Here is a 17686-nt window from a genome sequence, read left to right as displayed (position 1 = left end):
TCGAACTTTGTTGAGAGACAAGCAACTAATTCCGCGCAGGAAGCTGTGATGGTAGGCAGACAGCGATGTTTGACGAGACCGAGCTGATGCGGCGGCGCAGCTTGCCGATCTCGCAAGTACGCATTTGGTTATTCAGAACACTGTTGACCACCAGGATTCGGTGTCGAAAGCCAGAGGACCTGACAACACCGTGCTCTTACTGTGTTGCCATCGATGTACCTTGTGAGTTGAAGCTAGTGAAACTGCCCTTCTGACAGCCTAGGCCTCTCAACTCACGTTCCCCAACGAAGAGGACCAAAGAACAAGTTGGGCGCTCTGCTCGTGCCATTGTCCTGACCCTCCAGATATGCACTCCAGATGCACAACAGCAGACCTGCGGATGAAGAACTCGCGGCTGAGCAGCCCCTCAGCGCCTCGACACCGTTGTCCCACACTGAAGGTGTCTGGTACTCATTGGGGGGTAACGCGGATGCAGTATCAGCCCTCCCTGTGTCCACATCTCCACTGAACAGCTTCACCGAGCTGCCCTCCATGTCATTAGCGACCCATGCACGCGACCCACCGAGGCCTGACGACGACCACGGTTACAACCCCGACAGTGTTCTCGATATCATGCTGCCCCGCGGCAGGCTTTACAAGATTATTGAGATGTACTTTGACTACATCCACCCCCTCACCCCACTGCTCCACAGCACCACATTCTGGCGCGACCTCGAGCGGCGACGTGAGCTTGATTGGGGGCAGGAGGAATGGACAGCCCTAGTTCTATCGGTGGTCGCACTCACCACATGTCAACTGCCCTATACGTTCATTCCAATGACTCGTGATGACGCTCGTGGCCTCGTCCAGCGGTGCAACGCACACATCCGGACCAGTCAGGCAATTGAGTGGGAGAAATGGTCGATCGAGCGAGCGATGACTACGTTGATGTGAGTGCTTCCCCTTTCCAATTACCCCACTGCTAACCGTTGTAGCCAGAGGTAAGTGCACGAGGATAGAGCTCCCACTGGCTACCCCTGTTGACGTCAATAGCCAAACCATGTCTCTGTTAGGCAAGTCTCAATTGGCGGTGACGTTTCGGGGCATTGTCACGGTAAACTTTACATATCAACAGCTCCACTTGGATAATGTAAGCAGCAGCACTCTCTCGTGCATATCTGACGACTAGTCAAAGCCTCTCTTGGAGAGAGAGCAGTGGCGAAGACTATGGTGGCTCGCCTACTGTGGCGACGTCACCGTCGTCGCCCTCCACGATCGCCCTACCCTATACCATGAAGACGACATTGCTATGGACCTTCCTGCCGAAATGTAAGCGAGGGCCAAACTTGTGAAACGAAGCCGTGAACTCACGCATCAGTGACGATCAGTTCTTAACAGAGCTCGAGACTCTTCCTCCGCCAATAAACTACGTACATCGCATCAGCGGTTTCCTCTACAACTGCAAACTGTTTCGACTTCTCGGCGACATTCTTGAAAAACGAAGACGCGACCGTCGTAGGCCACCTCGCGATGTGAATCTCCAGCTGCGCTTCCTCGAGCTGGACCAGTTGCATCATCAAGTTGTGCACTTGATGGACAGTTGTCCTGATGAGCTACGGTCCCAAGTCCGTAACCCCGACCAAACATTAGCGTGAGTGTCTTGGATCTCCAGTGGCAGCTAACCACCGCAGAGCACTCATGGAGAGTGTATTGCAGGGAGGACCTACAGAGCTTCCACCACTTGACACCTTAGCCCAGGCAGACATTCAACCAACCTTCATTATTCAACAAGCGAACATATATGTCACACAGGTGCGCTTCACCAAAAGTAAGAGAATGTGGTTGACCACCCGCCACAGCAACTGGCGCGCACGCTACTTGTTCGTTACCGAGAAGAGTTAGTTCGCCTCTACGATCAGGAAGTTGCACTTGGGCTGGCGCCCGTTATACCCAATATTACAACGCACGCCGCCATCCAAGCCGAGCGGGACGATATTGTCAACACATTGATCTTGGTTTTGGAACGACTACCCCTTCATGTTGCTGGTGAGGCCGCAGCCCTTTCAGCCACTGACACGCACGTAGCCGTCAACACCTACTGGTTAGTGTCCAAGATCCGCTTTGTTGCCAGCAGTCTGCTGGATTCACCAGCATCTGAGGAAAACCCCAGCTCGAGTGACCGCATCCTAACGCAGCTTTGTGAGTGTGTGTGGAGAATTGAGTTGATTTTCTTTACCCAGGGCGTCTCGTTGGTTTCCTCAACGACCTCGAGTGTCTCTATTCCCCGGCAGCTTCTTTGCATCAAATCAATCTTTGAATATCATTCTCCCAAGCACAAAATTGTATTGTGTTCGTCATTTTAGACCTTGCGTTCAATCTGCTCGATGAACCCCTTGCCACCGTCGGCTGCGTCGTCTTTAGCCTCCTGGCGTCCAATGTCAATCAATACACGAGCCTCAGCCTTCACCTCATCCGTCTCATAAACCATGGCCGCCTCTTCCGTGGTGAGGCCCCGCGTCTCCCGCACAAAGAAGTAGAACAGTGCAAGTGTGACGACCAGGACGACGTCGTACACAATGTACAGCTTCCACTGGATAGCTGCGAGCGCGATGGGGTTGACGAAATTGTTGAATACGAGACAGAGACCTGTGACGATGGTGTGGAGACTGAGGCCCTTGGCGCGGAGTGAGGTCGGGAGAATTTCGGGATTGTAGAGGTATGGGATGGGAGTGAGAGCCGACGAGTAGAACATCATGAAAATGAAGATGAAGGGGACAAGTGCAGTACCAACGGCGGACTGGTGATGGGTAGCGTAGCCGCCAGAAAGGCCGGTGATAATGGCAAAGGACGCAAGCATGCCGGACAAGGCGGTAAGGAACAGCGGACGGCGCCCAAACCTTTCGACCAGGGAGGCGCCAACGATCGATGACAAAAAGTTGCACACCGACATGGCACCATTGATACCAGCCTGGGCGGGGGAGCTCGTGATACCGACCTGGCGTAGGACGGCGACAAGGTAGTACGAGACAACGCCGTTTCCGCAGATGTTTACCGAGCAGGCGACAAGGCAGACGATGCCAAACCGTGTCCGATTGACAGGAGTTTTGAACCAGTCAAACCACGAGGCGTCCTTGAACGACCGGTCGAAGGCGATCTGGGTTTCGATCTCACTCAACTCGAACAACACGAGCTCGTCGTCCATGAGGCCGTTGGCACTGGATGGACGTTAGCTCTCTCCACAGATGCTGTCTTCAAACCATCAACTCACTGATACTTTGCCAGGATAGCATGAGCCTCGGATCGCCTTCCCTTACTGAGAAGCCAGCGGGGCGACTCGGGTCCGAAGACGGAAAGAAGGAGAATTGCTGGGCCCAGTCCTTGAATGAGGGAGGGTGCACGCCACGCCCAGCTGCTGCCGTGCACATAGACCATGCCAAAAGTAAGCCACGAGGCCAAGATGGAGCCAACCTGCGAAGTAAGCGCAATCACAAGAAAACTTGGCACTCACGTAGTACATGCACATGAAGAATGAACCAGAGAGGTGGCGAATGCGGGGGTGCGCAACCTCAGTAATGAGTACGCCTGCTGTGATCTCTGGTGGTAGATTAGTAAGAACCAATCTCACATTTCGGTGTTCGTGTGCTCACGCGCCATGGAGGTACCCGTGCCAAGCAGGACCCGCGAACCGATGAGGGTTCCGCGCGTGTGGCCAAAGGTACCGATCAAAGTTCCAGCAATCATGATGAGAGACGCGGGTAGCTATAGGAGGTAAGTGTTTGCGAATGGTGGAATGGCACTCACAAGCATCAACTTGCGCCCAAAGCGGTCGCACAGGGGTGCCACGAGGAAAGGAACTACAACTTTGGGCAAATAGTAGGACGCAGCAATAAGACCGAGAGCGTAGCCAGTGGGGTTGCCCTAGACAGGTCAGATGTGACTGTGGGGGTGCATGGAACTCACAAACTGCTCCTTCCAAGCCGGAAGAGCTTGAAAGCCGTTAAGAAGGGAGCCATCGTAGCCAACAGCAAACACGGCGGTGTACAGAACCAAAATGTGGATCATGGCTGGAAACAGTGAGCTATCTCCGTCGACTCACGTGACTGTCAACTACTCACACTTCCGGAGTCCAGGGTCCTTCCACACCTTGTCTGCAGTGTTGTTGGCGACGTCTTTGTAAGAGTGTTGGTTGTCAGGCATCGTGATGTGGTGGTTGGTGGAAGACAATGGTTGGGCCTGCTACCGAAGGCGAGACACTAAATACGCATCGCACTCCAGTTCATCTGGGAGCCCCTCATCCCCAGCTTCTCAATCTGGAGGCCGGTTTGGAGTAAACCTGGGGCTGTGTCGGGGTTGGCGATGCCATAGATTGAGCGTCGTTCTTCCGCCGGCACCAGCCGTTGGAGATGCGCCGCACATTAGGCGTCTTTTATCCGCCCCTCCGGGACCAGTCTTGGGCTCCGGAGCAGGATAGGTTGAGCACCCTGTGAGACTCGTTCGCCAAGACCTTGTGACGCCGCACTTTCTCCGTACTGTTGCTCCGAACCGCAACGCAACGGTCCACCCAATAGTGCTTGCACCGATGGCAGGGGAGAGTGGCCCCGCACGCATTCATCATGGTGCAGAACTCGTCCTCGACATGTAGCAAGCCTCTGGGGGATGCGTTGATACCAGCATTGTAGGCCTTTGGCCATTTGCCCTTTGAAAGATCCGTTTCTAATGACCTGTTTGCCGATATGTACCTGCAACTGTGTGCATGACCTTCCGGTACGGGCAGACTGACAGCAGTACGTGCGATATGTAAATACATATACTCAGCAAGGAAATGCATTCAAGATCTCTAGCAGGCACCCTCTCCTACAGCTTGGCAAACAGCCTGCGGTCCGTCATGAGGCGAGCCACACTCAACGAGCAAAGAGCTACTGTCATCATGCTTGCACCCAAATAGATGGCATGTGCGAATGTTTCCAATGATGGCTCGCCCACTACAGCCCCAAAAGTCGGACCGGTGGAGAAGCTTGCAAAAGATTGAATAACTGGCTGTCAGGACTCATCCCACCCACTGCAGCCACCGAGCAACTCACAGACAGCTTGACCAAGCAAAGTGCCAGCTTTCAACGGATCAGTCGACGTCTTATTTGCCACCGGGCTCTGCAGGCTGACGAATGCGCCAGACGCAATACCGACAATCACGCAGAGGGCGACACAAGAGCCAAGTGTTTTGCAAGCGAGCCACACCCAAAGCATGACGGCAAGAATGGCGTTTCCAATAACGATTGTGTTGTACACGCCAATCCGGTCAGCGAGAACTGAGTGTGAGCAAGCGCGCTGTGAGAGCTGATCCACTCACTTCCAGCCCCAAGGCGACCGATGGTGGAAGATCCGTTGGCAATGATCCTAAATCGTTAGCGAGGAGCACGGAGGGGTGGGACGAACAAGAGGTAGGGCACGAATGAGCCCAGTGCTAAAACGCTTCCATATGTGCCAATGTAGATCTGGAACGCGAAGAAACCGAACGTCCATGTCTAGGTTGTTAGCGAACTGGCTTGGGGTCAATGGCTTACCCAAAAGGACAGCACAATGAGGGTGTACTGCACATTCTTGAACGCGCTCCACTCCAAGAACTTGCCCTTCGGCTTCGGGGGAAGACGAGTCTTCATGAGGAAGAACGACAAAACGCCACAGACGCTGGCAATGAGGGCAAGCACTCTGCAAGTCCAGCCAAAGCCAACCTTGGGTGGCAAGTTGGCGATCACCAACGGCCACACAATCGACCCAATGGAGGACCCGCAGCTGGTAATGCCGCTGAAGGTCAGCAGGTGCACGGGAACCATCCACCCACAATGCCAAGCCGCGGCGCTTGAAGAACCACTGGCCGACGATGGACATGGGCGAAATGAACCTATTGACCATCAGATGGTGACGAATGAGGCTTTCCTTACAAAAGATTGCAGCCCCATGCAATCAGGCTTCCGTGACAGAGAATGATCTGATAGTACCGGGTGCTAAAGCTGAGAAGCAAGAAGCCGAGCGCAAGTGACGTGCCCCCGATAGCGACAAGAGGGCGGTGTCCATACTTGTCAAAGAGAGAGCCGGTAAAGATTGCCGGTGCAAAAGTGCCAAAACTCTGTGCTCTGTGAACTTCAGCAGGTGAAGGGACAATCGAGGTATGGGTAATGTACGCACGATGTAATCCACGAAACCTGGCTTCTGAAAACAGGGTCAGCTCAAGGCGCCAGACGGTGTGGAATCTGTTTACTCTGTGTATCCGGACAGCAAGGTCGCGCGGTAGTAGCTCTGGAATGCCCCAGCTGCAGCTGCTAACCCGAACCCGCAGAAGACGGTCATGAACGCGCCTTGGAGGGTCAGTCTTGTCTTTCAGGAGTCCCTCGCTTCCACCACCTACCTGCAACTACAAGCCAGGCACGCAGACCGCCGTCGACCTCGACCTCGGGCTTCTCGTCCTCGCCGTCTGTGGTAGAGGGCTCTAACACAGACTTTTCGTTGTTTTCGTTGGACAAGGTCGTCGTTGACATTGTGCTTTGGCTATTCGGTGGAGATGGGCGAGCGCGCTGTGATGCCCGTCCATATTTGTAGGGCGAGGCAGAGAGAGTGGCCTGGAACAACTCCGCAAAAACTCTGGAGTAAAGTTGGGGACAACAGTCAGGGTACCAATAGGGCATGCCTCTGGGCCAACTCGGTCCCCACATATCCCAGATCCCAGCCATGCGTTTTGTCCACACACGGCGATGCGGACTAACCGCGGCCTGCGGTATATCGCGAGCTTGTGTGGAGGCAATGTGGGGAGGACCACAGCTACCACGGCTCTCCCTTTAAGAGCCAAACCCTTTCCTTGAAGTGAAGTCATCACAAGCTCAGCAATGACCGTCACTCTTGCCTCACCGATTGACTCCTCTGCCACTCTGGCCGCCCTCACAAGCGAAGAGAAGATCGCTCTGCTTAGTGGGAGCGACTTGTGGCACACTACACCTATCCCCCGCCTAGGTATCCCTCGTGTTCGAGTGAGTTCCCCAGAGTTCCTCAGTACGCTGACCCTGGTAGCTCAGTGATGGACCTGTAAGTCAACTCTGCTGACATCTCCGCTGACCGGAGAAGAACGGTGTACGAGGCACTACTTGTAAGCCCGTCCGCATTGTCATCGACGCTAATCAAAGTAGGGACAAATGGTGCCGCTGCCTCGTGCTTCCCCTGTGGAACGGGACTGGCGTCATCCTTTGACGTCAATCTCCTCACCCGCGTTGGAGGGGCACTTGGTGATGAATGCCACGCCCGTGGTGTCCATGTTCTACTTGGACCGACAGTCAACATCCAGCGTCACCCTTGTGGTGGTCGCGGTTTCGAGAGCTTTTCGGAGGGTCAGTGCCATGCACACATGCTCTCATACCTCATTTGCTGATAATCCAGATCCATTCCTTGCGGGGACGCTAGGGAAAGCCTGGATTGAAGGGGTCCAGAGCCGCAATGTAATGGCATGTGAGTCACCGATGCCGTGTGGCCCGTCGTCACCAACTGACATTACAAGGCCCCAAGCGTGAGTGGAGATAACCTCATACCAATGCTAACCGGACAGACTGGATCGCCAACGAGCAAGAACTCAACCGCCGCAGTTCCAACAGCGTCATTGACGAACGCACGCTGCATGAGATCTACATTGAGCCGTTCAGGCTGCTTTCCTTTGCCAAACCGGGGACATTTGTATGACGCACACAGGCAATTGCTGTCTTGCGCTGACGCTGTCGCCCCAGATGTCCAGCTACAACCGTGTGAACGGCGCTCATGTCTCAGAGTCTGACCACTTGCTCCGCACTGTGTTGCGTGGACAGCTCGAGTTTGACTCACTCCTCATGTCCGACTGGGCTGGAACATACTCGTCGTCCGAGGCGGTCAAGTCGTCGCTAGACCTCGAGATGCCTGGGCCATCGACCATGAGGGGAGCCGCGCTTGAGCGTGACATTCTGTCCACCAAGCTCAGCCTCGAAGAGCTGGACGACTGTGTCCTCAGGGTGAGTTCACCGCAAAGGGAGCTGCTACTCACGCCCACCTCAGTTCCTCAAGTTTGTTCGCAGTGCGCAACTCTCTGGTATCCCGTTCGAGGCACCCGAGAAGCACATTGACAGCCCTGAAATGCGCCAACTGTTGCGCGAGTCGGCCGACTCTAGCATCGTTCTGCTTAAGAATGACCTGGGGGTGCTGCCACTCAATCTACAAAAGGGGTCAACCATTGCAGTGATTGGCCCCAATGCTGCCACAGCAAGCTATGCCGGGGGTGGCAGCGCAAGCCTCCCCGCATCATACACGGTTGCTCCTCTCGATGCCATTAGACAGGCGGCGGCGGTCACCGGAGCGTCTGTTGAGTATACCATCGGCGCCTACACGTCCAGGTGGACTCCCCTCTTGACCCCATTCATCCATGATGAACAAGGAGAGCACGGCATTCAGTGCTGTTTCTTTGAAACCGAGTGCGTTGCTGGCTACGGAGGCTGACTCTATGTGCTAACTACATACACAGTCCCTGGGCCAACCCTTCTGCAAAGCCCATTTTCACCCTGGACAACCACAGCTCGTATTGCTACTTCACAGAGGGAATTCCAGACGACATACCCCTTCGCGGTTATGTATCGGTAAGCATGGTGATGAGCACGGCCGGCCAACTGATTGCTCGCAGCTACGTACAACCTTCACGCCGGACGCGTCGGGAACGGTAAGTGTCGTTTGGAAGCACGCCGCATACTAACTGGACAGTGGGAGCTGGGTCTCAGCGTTGCCGGTCAGGCCGACCTCTTCATAGACGGTCGCAAGGTTGTAGACAACTCGACGGACCAAGAAGTTGGCGTGCTGTTTGTGAGTCTACCATCAACTGGTGTAGTCTCTAACTGTTCTTAGTTCAACACCGGGTCGGAGGAGCGGATTGGCGAGGTCGATGTCAACGCTGGACAAGCATACGGTCTAGAGATTCGCTTCTCCAATTTCCGGCCCATCAGCGCAATGTCACCTTACGTGAGTGTGGTGAGGCGTGGCTGCAGCTGACAACTAGGCAGGCCGTCGGGGCGGTGTTCGCCTTGGAGGACGCCTGCGGATTGACCCTGAAGATGAGATCGCGCACGCCGTCGAGATCGCGCAACAGGCCGACGCAACCATTCTTGTCATTGGGACAAACGGCGAATGGGAGTCAGAGTCGTACGACAGGGACACCATGGGCCTCCCTGGCGCGACCGACGACCTTGTCCGTGCAGTGTTGGCGGCCGCACCAGGCACTATCGTGGTCAACCAGTCTGGTATGCCCGTCGAGTTCCCCTGGCTCAGGTCAGCTTCCACCCTCGTACAAGCGTTTTTCGGCGGCAACGAGTGCGGTACCGGCATCGCCGATGTTCTGTTTGGCAAGACCAACCCTTCCGCCAGGCTCCCAGTTTCCTGGCCGAACAAGGTCACAGACTACCCGACCAACTCTGAGCATGGGTTTGGTCACCCTGTCAACACCATCTACTCCGAAGGCATCTACGTCGGTTACCGCGAACCTCACCTCCGATCCGCGACTGGTTTCCCGTTCGGGTTTGGTCTGAGCTACACCACCTTTGAGTTGTCGTGAGTACACAAGCATGGACACGGCTTACTGATAAACAGCGACCTCGTCGTTAAGCCCGACGGCGCCTTTGGTGCAAGCGTCAGCATCAGCGTCGCCAACACTGGAGCCTGCGCTGGATCCGAAGTGGTGCAAGTATATGTCCACCAGGCGGGTCCGTCTGTCGATCGGCCAGACCATGAGCTCAAGGGCTTCAGCAAGGTCTACCTCCAACCAGGGCAGTCCAAGGTGGTCTCGGTACAGCTTTCGGTAAGTCGCAAAAGTGTCAGACGACGTGCTGATGGACGTGTTACAGCACGAAGCATGGTCATTCTACAGCGTCAATAAGCGGGCTTGGGTTGGAGAACGAGGCACTTACGAAGTGAGGATTGGTCGTTCTGCCAACGAAATTGTGCTGTCCAAGCCGTTCTGCCTCGCCCAGGGTTTCACGTACGTGGGCTTGGGTGCGCCAACGTCTGTCGCCTAGTAGTGGAATGCATGCGAAACCAATAGTATGAATGCCAAACAATCGGCACCTGGGCTGGCAAATAGGTCTCTGGATCTCTGGTCAATGGTCAATATGGGCGGCGAATATACGCATGACTGTGGCTCTTTGCTGGTTGTTGGGTGTGGCTCGCCTCATAACGGTTCGCAGGTTATTTGCGAAGCTGCAAGAGAGAGCGGCAACGGAGGAACACAGACCATTGGCTTTCAATGTCGACATGCAAGATGCCAGATGCAAAAAAGGGATCATCTGGGGACAGATGCATCAACTACGAACTCGTGGAGTCATTCTTATATATCCTGAGATCCAGCAATCGTCGCTAGGGTTTCCGCTGTAGTACGTTTGTGGTTATAGCGGTAAATTTGTATACGTAGCGAGTCTTTTGTGGTGGCAGATTTTTTCGTGTTTATCGCGCAGGACGTCCTTGTGTCCTGTTAAGAGAATTTTGGAGATCCTGCGACCCGCGTACCGGAAATTACCTGTTGGCACTAATGGCCGGCAGCGACATGGCGGATGCCGTAGTCGTCTTGCCTCTCTATCCCCTGGATCTCCTCCAAGTGGTACAGTGGCTCAATCTGGTGTCCCTTTTGACGAAGAACATACTTTTTGAACTTGTGGGGAAGCCAGGTGTTGGTCTGGTACTTGGCATGTTGAGTCATCGGAACGCCAAAGATGTAGTCGAGTTCCTCTAGGGTGAACTGCTTGGTCTCCGGTAGGAACAGGAAGATGAAGATAAACGCTGTCACGTTAAGACCTGCGTAAAAGCCAAATGCTGCGACGTGTCAGGGGGTATACCTTTGCGAAACTGGTTCTCGCTTTCCCGCTCACCACCAACGTGGCCCAGTGCGCCCACCATTCGGGGGAAGGTAAGACCAAGCACGCCGCCGAAAAAGAGGCAAACCGAGACTGCCCAGGCCATTCCCATCTCACGATGAGTCAACGGGAACACCTCGGCAGAGTACACATAGGGCACCGGACCCTCACCGACCGAGTAAAAAGCCGCAAAGATGTAGATAAAGACCGCAATTAGGGGCACTTTTGCAGCTGATTCGTTGGGAAGGAGGAAACACAACCCAGTCGCCAACAGAGACCAGGCCATGTTGGGGAACGTGGCCAAGAGGAGGTTACGGCGACCGAAAGAGTCAATGGTCTGGGTAGATGTGAGACTGTGGCCGTGGGATGGGGACTCGGGAGCTCACAAAGATGGCAGGGAAGGCAAACGCAAAGTTAACAAGACCGAAGCCCCACGAGGCAAGGAGGGAGCTCTTCGTGCTGTATCCAGCATCGCTGAAGACGGAAGAGCTGTAAAATGACACGATATTTATACCGCACATTTGCTGAGCAAGCATTACGATGGCTGAGGCAAATGTGGCCCGGCGGACGCGGGGGATGGTGACGAGCTCGCTGACGCGCTTTACGTAGTTGGTGGACTGGATAGCGCGGTATTCTTCCTCCAACTGGGCGTACGTGTAAAACATGTCGCGTGCGGCCTGGAGGGGGGTATTGCGCAGCCGGAGCATAGATTTGAAAGCGTCCTGGTACCGACCCTTCTTCATGAGCCAACGAGGCGATTCCGGGCAAAGGTAGATGAAGAGAAGGGGAAGGGCGGGGATACAAGCCGAGCCCATCTCGAGGCGCCAAGCAATGGGACCAACTTGGTAAACAGCCAGGTTGGCCGAGAACCCGAGCAGAATTCCGCCGGCACACCACAACTGCCAGGACATGACCATGCCCCCGCGCACATTGGCTGGAACGTTCTCACTGAGTTGTCAGCTTCAAGGAGACGTCAGAGGAAGCACAAGTGCTACGAGAACCTCGGGACTTACCTGGTAAACACAGGGGTAGTGGAGGCCTTAAGACTCATCGCGAGACCAAGAAGGCAACGGCAGACGAGGAGTTGGACCCATGTTTGGCTCACGGCTGATCCCTGCAATGTCATGAGTATGACTTCTAGCGACAGACAGCAGAGAGGACCTACGATAGGACTGAGTATAGCAAATATCGCAGCGATAAAGATGGCACCACGGCGACCGAAATAGTGATTGACAGGATCGTTGAGCCAGCCGCCGACGAGGGCGCCGAAGAGGTAAGGCGCGCCATTGATGACTCCTACGATCCACTGGTTACGTGCCGCATTCGGAGCGCCTGCGGCATCGCTAATGCCAAACTCGACAGGGAATGACAGATTGGCACCGTTCGCGCCAGTCTGGTCCCAACCCTATCTGATCAGCCACTCATCCCTGCCTTTTCCGGGTCCTCACCTGTACAGCGGCGCCGACGGACGCCATGACAACGGTCATGAGGAGGCCACGAGGGTGAGACCACTTGTCTGGCAGCTGTCAGCATGATTGAAGGGGGCGACTGGAAGCTAGCTCGAGAATAACACGCACGAGTTGTTTCGCGACGGATGGCGACTTTTTCCTCCTCAGTGAGCTCAGAATAGCTCTCAAACTTGTGAGGATTCTGGGCGAGGAGCGCGGCCTTCTGGAACACCACCTTGTCATCGTTCATACCGTGGTTGTCACAAAACTGGTCGACGCGGGCCATGAGCTCATGACGAGAAAGCCCGAAAAGAGGGTTTTGGATCCTACATGGCGGTTAGAAACAGAACATCTGGCCAATTTAAGATTCCATACGACCGAGACAACTCACTTGGCATTTACGTTGTGGTTGATGTCGACATGTTCGGAGGCGGATTCGACAGCGCCCGGAGAGTGTAGCTTGTTCTCGACTTCAACGATGTCATTCTTGGAATCCATGTTGGGTTTGGAATTCTGGTCGATGGGATGTCAGCAACTGGCCAGTGTGATGGCTGCCTTTAAGTCATCCGGACTTTGACTTGACGCCACTGGTGCTCCACCACATCACCCCATTCTCCACATTGTTGCCCTGTGGGGCTCAGCGGGACAGCCCCGATCAGTTTGTGACCGTGCTCGCTTTGCTTGTGCAAACCGGAGCAGCGGAGGGATTCCGCACGGGCCTTGCGTCGGAGTTGTGCAATCAGATATCTCACCGCAAAAGCCCACCCAACATTCCGAGCGGATCACACGATCGCCACATCGCCAAGAGTATCTTGAGCGGACGGTGCCCGCTTCTTCTAAACTGGACAAAGAGGCAGCTGAATTTCGACAACACGCGCCAAAAGTAAATCCCAACCCCATTCATCGGGAGCGGAGTTCCGCTCCACAGGGGCTGTGACTGGCGGACTCCTCCGCTGCGCTTCGTGCCGTCATTCAATCTGGTGAATGATGTTGCGTCTATGCCTTGAGGAAAGGAATGTAACCTTTGATCCGATGTCTTGTGAAGCTCAAGGCATCAAGCCCTAGCTCCCATCTGGAAATTGAGCAGGTTGTATCCATGGACGGTGTCTGGCCGCTCGGAACAGGTTTAAAAGAGTTCATCGTCCCCGATGACTGATGCATTTACACGCAACACTATGACTTTCGACCTCCCATTCTCCGTTATCATCGTAGGCGCTGGTAATAGTGAGCCGGGCTAAGAGAGTCGCCACTGACAGCAGTCAACTTTGGCTCTCCAGAGGGTGTAAGTGTGATGGCATGGTGAGCGTGGAGTCAACTCGTTCTGATCATTAGCCGTGGAATCATTCCACACGCCTCGAAGCCAAGCTAGGCGTTCGACTGGTAGTCGCAGCCATCGTTGATCCTGCGACAGCCCATGCTAAGCGGCAGCTGGAGGTGAAGCGCGGGTCAGCAGCGGCGGCATCTTATGCTTCGACTCTGATTTTCTCGTCAATCGCTGCCGCCCACGCAGGACTGGACAGCCCGCCAGACCTCGTCGTCCTTGGGTCCCCCGCCGCGTTCCGGGGCACGACCGACGAGTCATCTGGAAATGACGCTGAAGTGCAGCTTAGCCGCATGTTCCCTACTGCTGCTATATTTGTGGAAAAGCCTGTTGGCGCAGGCCCAGTCGAAGAGCCTCGCGCCGTTGGTCAGCATCTTGAGAGTGTTGGTTCGCTTGTGAGCGTAGGCTACATGCTCCGCTACTCCGCTGCGGTACAGAAGATGAAGCAGATCATTCAGGACAATAACCTGGCTATCATGATGACCTCTGCTCGCTACGTCATGGGTAAGCTTCTAAAGTGATCGTGTGCTGACCAGGAGCCTACGAGTTTAGCGCAAAGCCTGCTTGGTGGAACAAGGCGATTGACTGCGGACCCATTGTCGAGCAAGCCAGTAAGGACATATGGATCCAGGCAGACGCTGACTGTAGCTCACTTTTGCGACCTCTCGCGATACTTTGGTGGTGAAGTCGTCCTTGGTTCGATTGCCGCCAACTCTGTAGAGTGGTACGAGGCGCCGGGGAGGCTTAGCAAGGTGGGAGAAAGGGGGGAGCGAAAGCTGAACAGCAGATATCAGTGGACGAGACTCTCATTCCGGAGGAACAACGCATTCCGCGGTTCACGTCGGCTACCTGGAAATATGCTAATGGTGCCATTGGACATCTCGAACACGGCGTGGCTCTGCAGGGCACGGCGTACGTCTCACTCTAGATCGCTCACTCTGCTGATGAACAAGATTTTCCACCGAGTTCACGGTCTGGGCTGACGGGTATCAACTCAAACTGGTCGATCCATGTGAGGTTTTGTCTACGCATCCATGCTGACGACAGACAACCACCCAACCCTGTACCTTCGCCGGCCCGGTAACGATGCAGAGGAGATCATCCATTTCGACGGAGATGACCCATTCCTTTCCGAGATGGCGGCTGTCATTGAGCGAATCGAGGGGGCTGATACGCCGATTCTCAGTTCATACGCAGATGGTGAGTTGTGGCAGACAACCTCTAACTGGATCAGATTGCAGTCGGAGCTGATATTTCAGCCGTGAAGACGTATGAGATGACTTGGGCCATCCGTTGGGCAAGCGAGCGTTCCCGAGTGCCCAATGGTATTGCTAACTAGGGCAATGTATCTTTGGTAGTCGTGCCCCGGTCACTCTCCGTCGTTGAACGTTATGCAGAATTGCGCCCCCTGTTGATTGGACTGTCTGTCTCCCACAAGCAACTCAATCGTGTCATGACGGTAAGCTAAGCTAGCCTCCAACGACAGATCATTGCGCACTCATTGGCCAGAACGAGCTAAGAGTAGCCAGGTCGGCAAAAGGTAGACTGCCCAGTCAGTAGAAGAAAACTGTGAGGAAACGCACAGGGTCTGGACCAGGTCGTTACTGGGGGATATGACAGGTGGGTCGGTACTGTGGAGCATGGCGAGAAGGTCGTTGTTATCGAACGGCGCACAAATATTTGCAACTTGCGAGTCTGACGGAGAGAGGAGGTGAACGATAGACAGACACCGTTTGGCCAGCGGATCGTCACGGAGTGTATGGAGGACTTCGCAGGTCAGCGACACGTCGTGAACCCATTCTGGTCGGTGTCGGCTCCCATGATCAGTGTGGAGGGCGATGAGGGGCACAAAGCTTGCGTGGAACAGGTAGTGGCTAAGCGTTAGTTTGTAAATCAGCATGTTGAACTTACAGGCCATACCATGCTTCGAGGCGGTCGCGAGGGGGTTGAACGAAGAACTGGTGGATGCTACGTATTGTCTGGCTTGCATTTTCGAGGCACTGTTCCGAGCTGCGTAGCTCCAGCTCATTATCGGTGACACCGGCCGTGGGATTGCCGGAATTGAAAGTGGCCTCCGCGGTGGTGAGGGGCAGGCCCTTGAGAGCGCGTTCGAGAAATGCACGGCGATGAAGAATGATACGCAAGTTGCAGCATCTCCAAAAGAGCTTTTGGGCCGAAAAGTGTAACCATTGGTACGGGCACGCCGATCGTTCGTTCGGTTGGAGCCACGAGGGCACGGTCTCCTTCCACGCCAAAATCTGGGTGTCAAGAGAGTGGATCTCCACAATGGACGGCGGTGGTGAGGATATGACACGGTGGTAACACCTATTCCCGACCATGTGGAATGCGCTCTGGTGAATTAGCGAACTGTATATGGTGGGTTCCAGAGAGGCTGGCGGGACCGACTTCGTCGTCGGCGTCAGGGCCTGCCAATCAGTAACGAAACGTTCGGCGTTGGGTGTCTCACACGTTCGGGGGCATTGTGAACCATGGTAACGTCAGATTCGGTCGTCGGAAACACCTGTGGCATTGTTAGGAAAACCACGGGACATGATAGTCGGCAACCTGGTGAAACACGCACAATAGGTCTCCCAAAGGTAATGCTCGATCCGGAATCGAACGTGTAAATCATCCACCACGCACGCCGTCTGGTTCGGGTCAGCCCAAAGTCGACCAGATCTTCTCCCACCGTATCTCTCGTTCAAAGGGATTGATGTTCCAGAACGGTAGCTCGCGGTGCAGACCCAGCCCCATAGCCATGCGTCCAGCAATACCTGCTCTGTCAATGGCCAATGTGTGAGCGAAACTCACCGAGGAACACGGAGCCCGAGTTGAGCCTGTTGGACTTTTGACAGAGGTTGCTTAGAAGAGTGAAGGCTTGGACTAGTGTAAGACTACCACATTGCAGATGCCTAGCGCCAATGGCTGATATTGACTTGTCGAGGAAGTGTTCAACAACGGATAAGGGCTCGAATGCGCAAAATGCGCCGATGCCGAGTACAACATTGAGTAACATTTCCCATCTTAGTGGTCAGCAATGGCCACTATCGATTCTCGGACAGGGGGTCTCACTGTTCCGGTGGGGGCGGAGGTATGATCTCATTCCATTGAGCGCGGAACGTCGGCTCGTGAAGGATGGGGTATTGAAGGTGATAGCACTGAAAGTAGGCATCGACGAAGCGGGATGTGTCATGCAGTGATAGCCCCTGGTCTATGCGCATTGGCTGCTGTTCCCGCGCATTGTCGGGTCCATCGAGCTGAGGCAGAGGGATGGCGCCTGCACAAAGCTGCAGAATACGGAGCAGAGTGACTCCAGACGCAAAGCCTGAGGGAAGGTCAGCTTGAGCAGAGGGGTACAGCCACCATGCTCGTCAGTGCGATTCTTACCACAGCTTCCTTTCCTGAAACACTTACCTAGGTAGCCTTGCCCATCTGGCTCAAGAGATAATGAAGCAGTGCCATCATTCGCGCGCCCTGAAGTGTTGAAACCGTTCGTTCCACTCATATCCCGATGCCAGTTGAGGCTGGCGTTCGAGCGCATCGGATGCCAAGGGCAGGATCGAGTTGGGGAGAAGCGACGAGGAGGTAGGCACTCTTGTATTAATGGTATTGAGCTGGCGTGTATCTGTCGATAATCCATAGGGGCTTAGCCCAGACGTGCCAGATGCGCCAGACGCTCCTGCGGGGGAATCGAGATGGCGTACATCTCCGCGGGAGTGATTAGGAACAGAAGGCTGCGACGACAGTCCCCAGTCCACCGCTGTCATGTGCTGTGAGGGTGAAGATGAGGAGACGTCATGCGTAATGACTGGCACAGGGTCGTTTTCTAGTGGCTCGGTATCATGAGCACGTCCGGGGGCCTGATTTGCCAAGGACTGTTCGAGTTGTTCGATGTGCGCCTCGAGTTCTGAAACAAATCTTCACTCAAGTCAGCAAATATGTCTCTGTGGCCAGTGCCGAGGTAACAACTGTACACACTGTGCGGTGATGTGAGAAGTTTCCGAGTACTGGCACTGCTTCGACTGTCTGGTGCACACGTTGCA

The 17686-nt window shown here is 54.8% G+C and overlaps 6 protein-coding genes across 6 annotated transcripts; 3 read left to right on the top strand and 3 right to left on the bottom strand.

Moving 5' to 3' along the window:
• Positions 1-357: 357 nt before the first annotated feature.
• EHS24_008291 (uncharacterized protein) lies at positions 358-2296 on the top strand (the record flags this gene model as incomplete). Its single annotated transcript, XM_028623609.1, has 8 exons — positions 358-929; positions 975-980; positions 1033-1129; positions 1175-1308; positions 1358-1630; positions 1671-1791; positions 1839-2178; positions 2220-2296. 8 exons carry the CDS (start codon positions 358-360, stop codon positions 2294-2296), a joined length of 1620 nt encoding a protein of 539 aa, XP_028476542.1.
• Positions 2297-2338: 42 nt separating this feature from the next.
• Positions 2339-6512, bottom strand: EHS24_008290 (uncharacterized protein; the record flags this gene model as incomplete). Its single annotated transcript, XM_028623608.1, has 16 exons — positions 2339-3194; positions 3248-3447; positions 3488-3573; positions 3627-3738; positions 3781-3897; positions 3940-4043; positions 4095-4148; positions 5061-5285; positions 5327-5373; positions 5413-5501; positions 5541-5769; positions 5819-5878; positions 5919-6110; positions 6163-6186; positions 6251-6332; positions 6383-6512. The coding sequence occupies 16 exons, from the start codon at positions 6510-6512 to the stop codon at positions 2339-2341; spliced, it is 2607 nt and encodes an 868-aa protein (XP_028476541.1).
• A 345-nt stretch (positions 6513-6857) lies between these two features.
• Positions 6858-10043, top strand: EHS24_008289 (uncharacterized protein; the record flags this gene model as incomplete). Its single annotated transcript, XM_028623607.1, has 16 exons — positions 6858-6998; positions 7039-7053; positions 7093-7114; positions 7155-7352; positions 7402-7470; positions 7520-7528; positions 7568-7692; positions 7743-8000; positions 8044-8456; positions 8507-8618; positions 8663-8698; positions 8740-8838; positions 8881-8994; positions 9032-9579; positions 9619-9826; positions 9873-10043. The coding sequence occupies 16 exons, from the start codon at positions 6858-6860 to the stop codon at positions 10041-10043; spliced, it is 2538 nt and encodes an 845-aa protein (XP_028476540.1).
• A 506-nt stretch (positions 10044-10549) lies between these two features.
• Positions 10550-12820, bottom strand: EHS24_008288 (uncharacterized protein; the record flags this gene model as incomplete). Its single annotated transcript, XM_028623606.1, has 9 exons — positions 10550-10833; positions 10890-11211; positions 11261-11348; positions 11394-11822; positions 11888-11988; positions 12040-12279; positions 12323-12390; positions 12452-12648; positions 12714-12820. The coding sequence occupies 9 exons, from the start codon at positions 12818-12820 to the stop codon at positions 10550-10552; spliced, it is 1836 nt and encodes a 611-aa protein (XP_028476539.1).
• Positions 12821-13497: 677 nt separating this feature from the next.
• On the top strand, positions 13498-14982 carry EHS24_008287 (uncharacterized protein; the record flags this gene model as incomplete). Its single annotated transcript, XM_028623605.1, has 9 exons — positions 13498-13546; positions 13582-13604; positions 13655-14147; positions 14180-14254; positions 14292-14395; positions 14431-14555; positions 14597-14655; positions 14691-14843; positions 14903-14982. 9 exons carry the CDS (start codon positions 13498-13500, stop codon positions 14980-14982), a joined length of 1161 nt encoding a protein of 386 aa, XP_028476538.1.
• Positions 14983-15130: 148 nt separating this feature from the next.
• LAC9_1 (lactose regulatory protein lac9 and GAL4-like protein) lies at positions 15131-17184 on the bottom strand (the record flags this gene model as incomplete). Its single annotated transcript, XM_028623604.1, has 9 exons — positions 15131-15188; positions 15227-15517; positions 15555-15994; positions 16111-16164; positions 16225-16291; positions 16333-16417; positions 16455-16666; positions 16716-16968; positions 17058-17184. 9 exons carry the CDS (start codon positions 17182-17184, stop codon positions 15131-15133), a joined length of 1587 nt encoding a protein of 528 aa, XP_028476537.1.
• Positions 17185-17686: the final 502 nt, after the last annotated feature.

Source organism: Apiotrichum porosum (assembly GCF_003942205.1).
Source record: "Apiotrichum porosum strain DSM 27194 chromosome Unknown scaffold_6, whole genome shotgun sequence".
NCBI lineage: Eukaryota > Fungi > Basidiomycota > Tremellomycetes > Trichosporonales > Trichosporonaceae > Apiotrichum > Apiotrichum porosum.
Note: the sequence above shows the minus strand (reverse complement) of the source record. Positions and strands in the feature narration are given on the sequence as shown.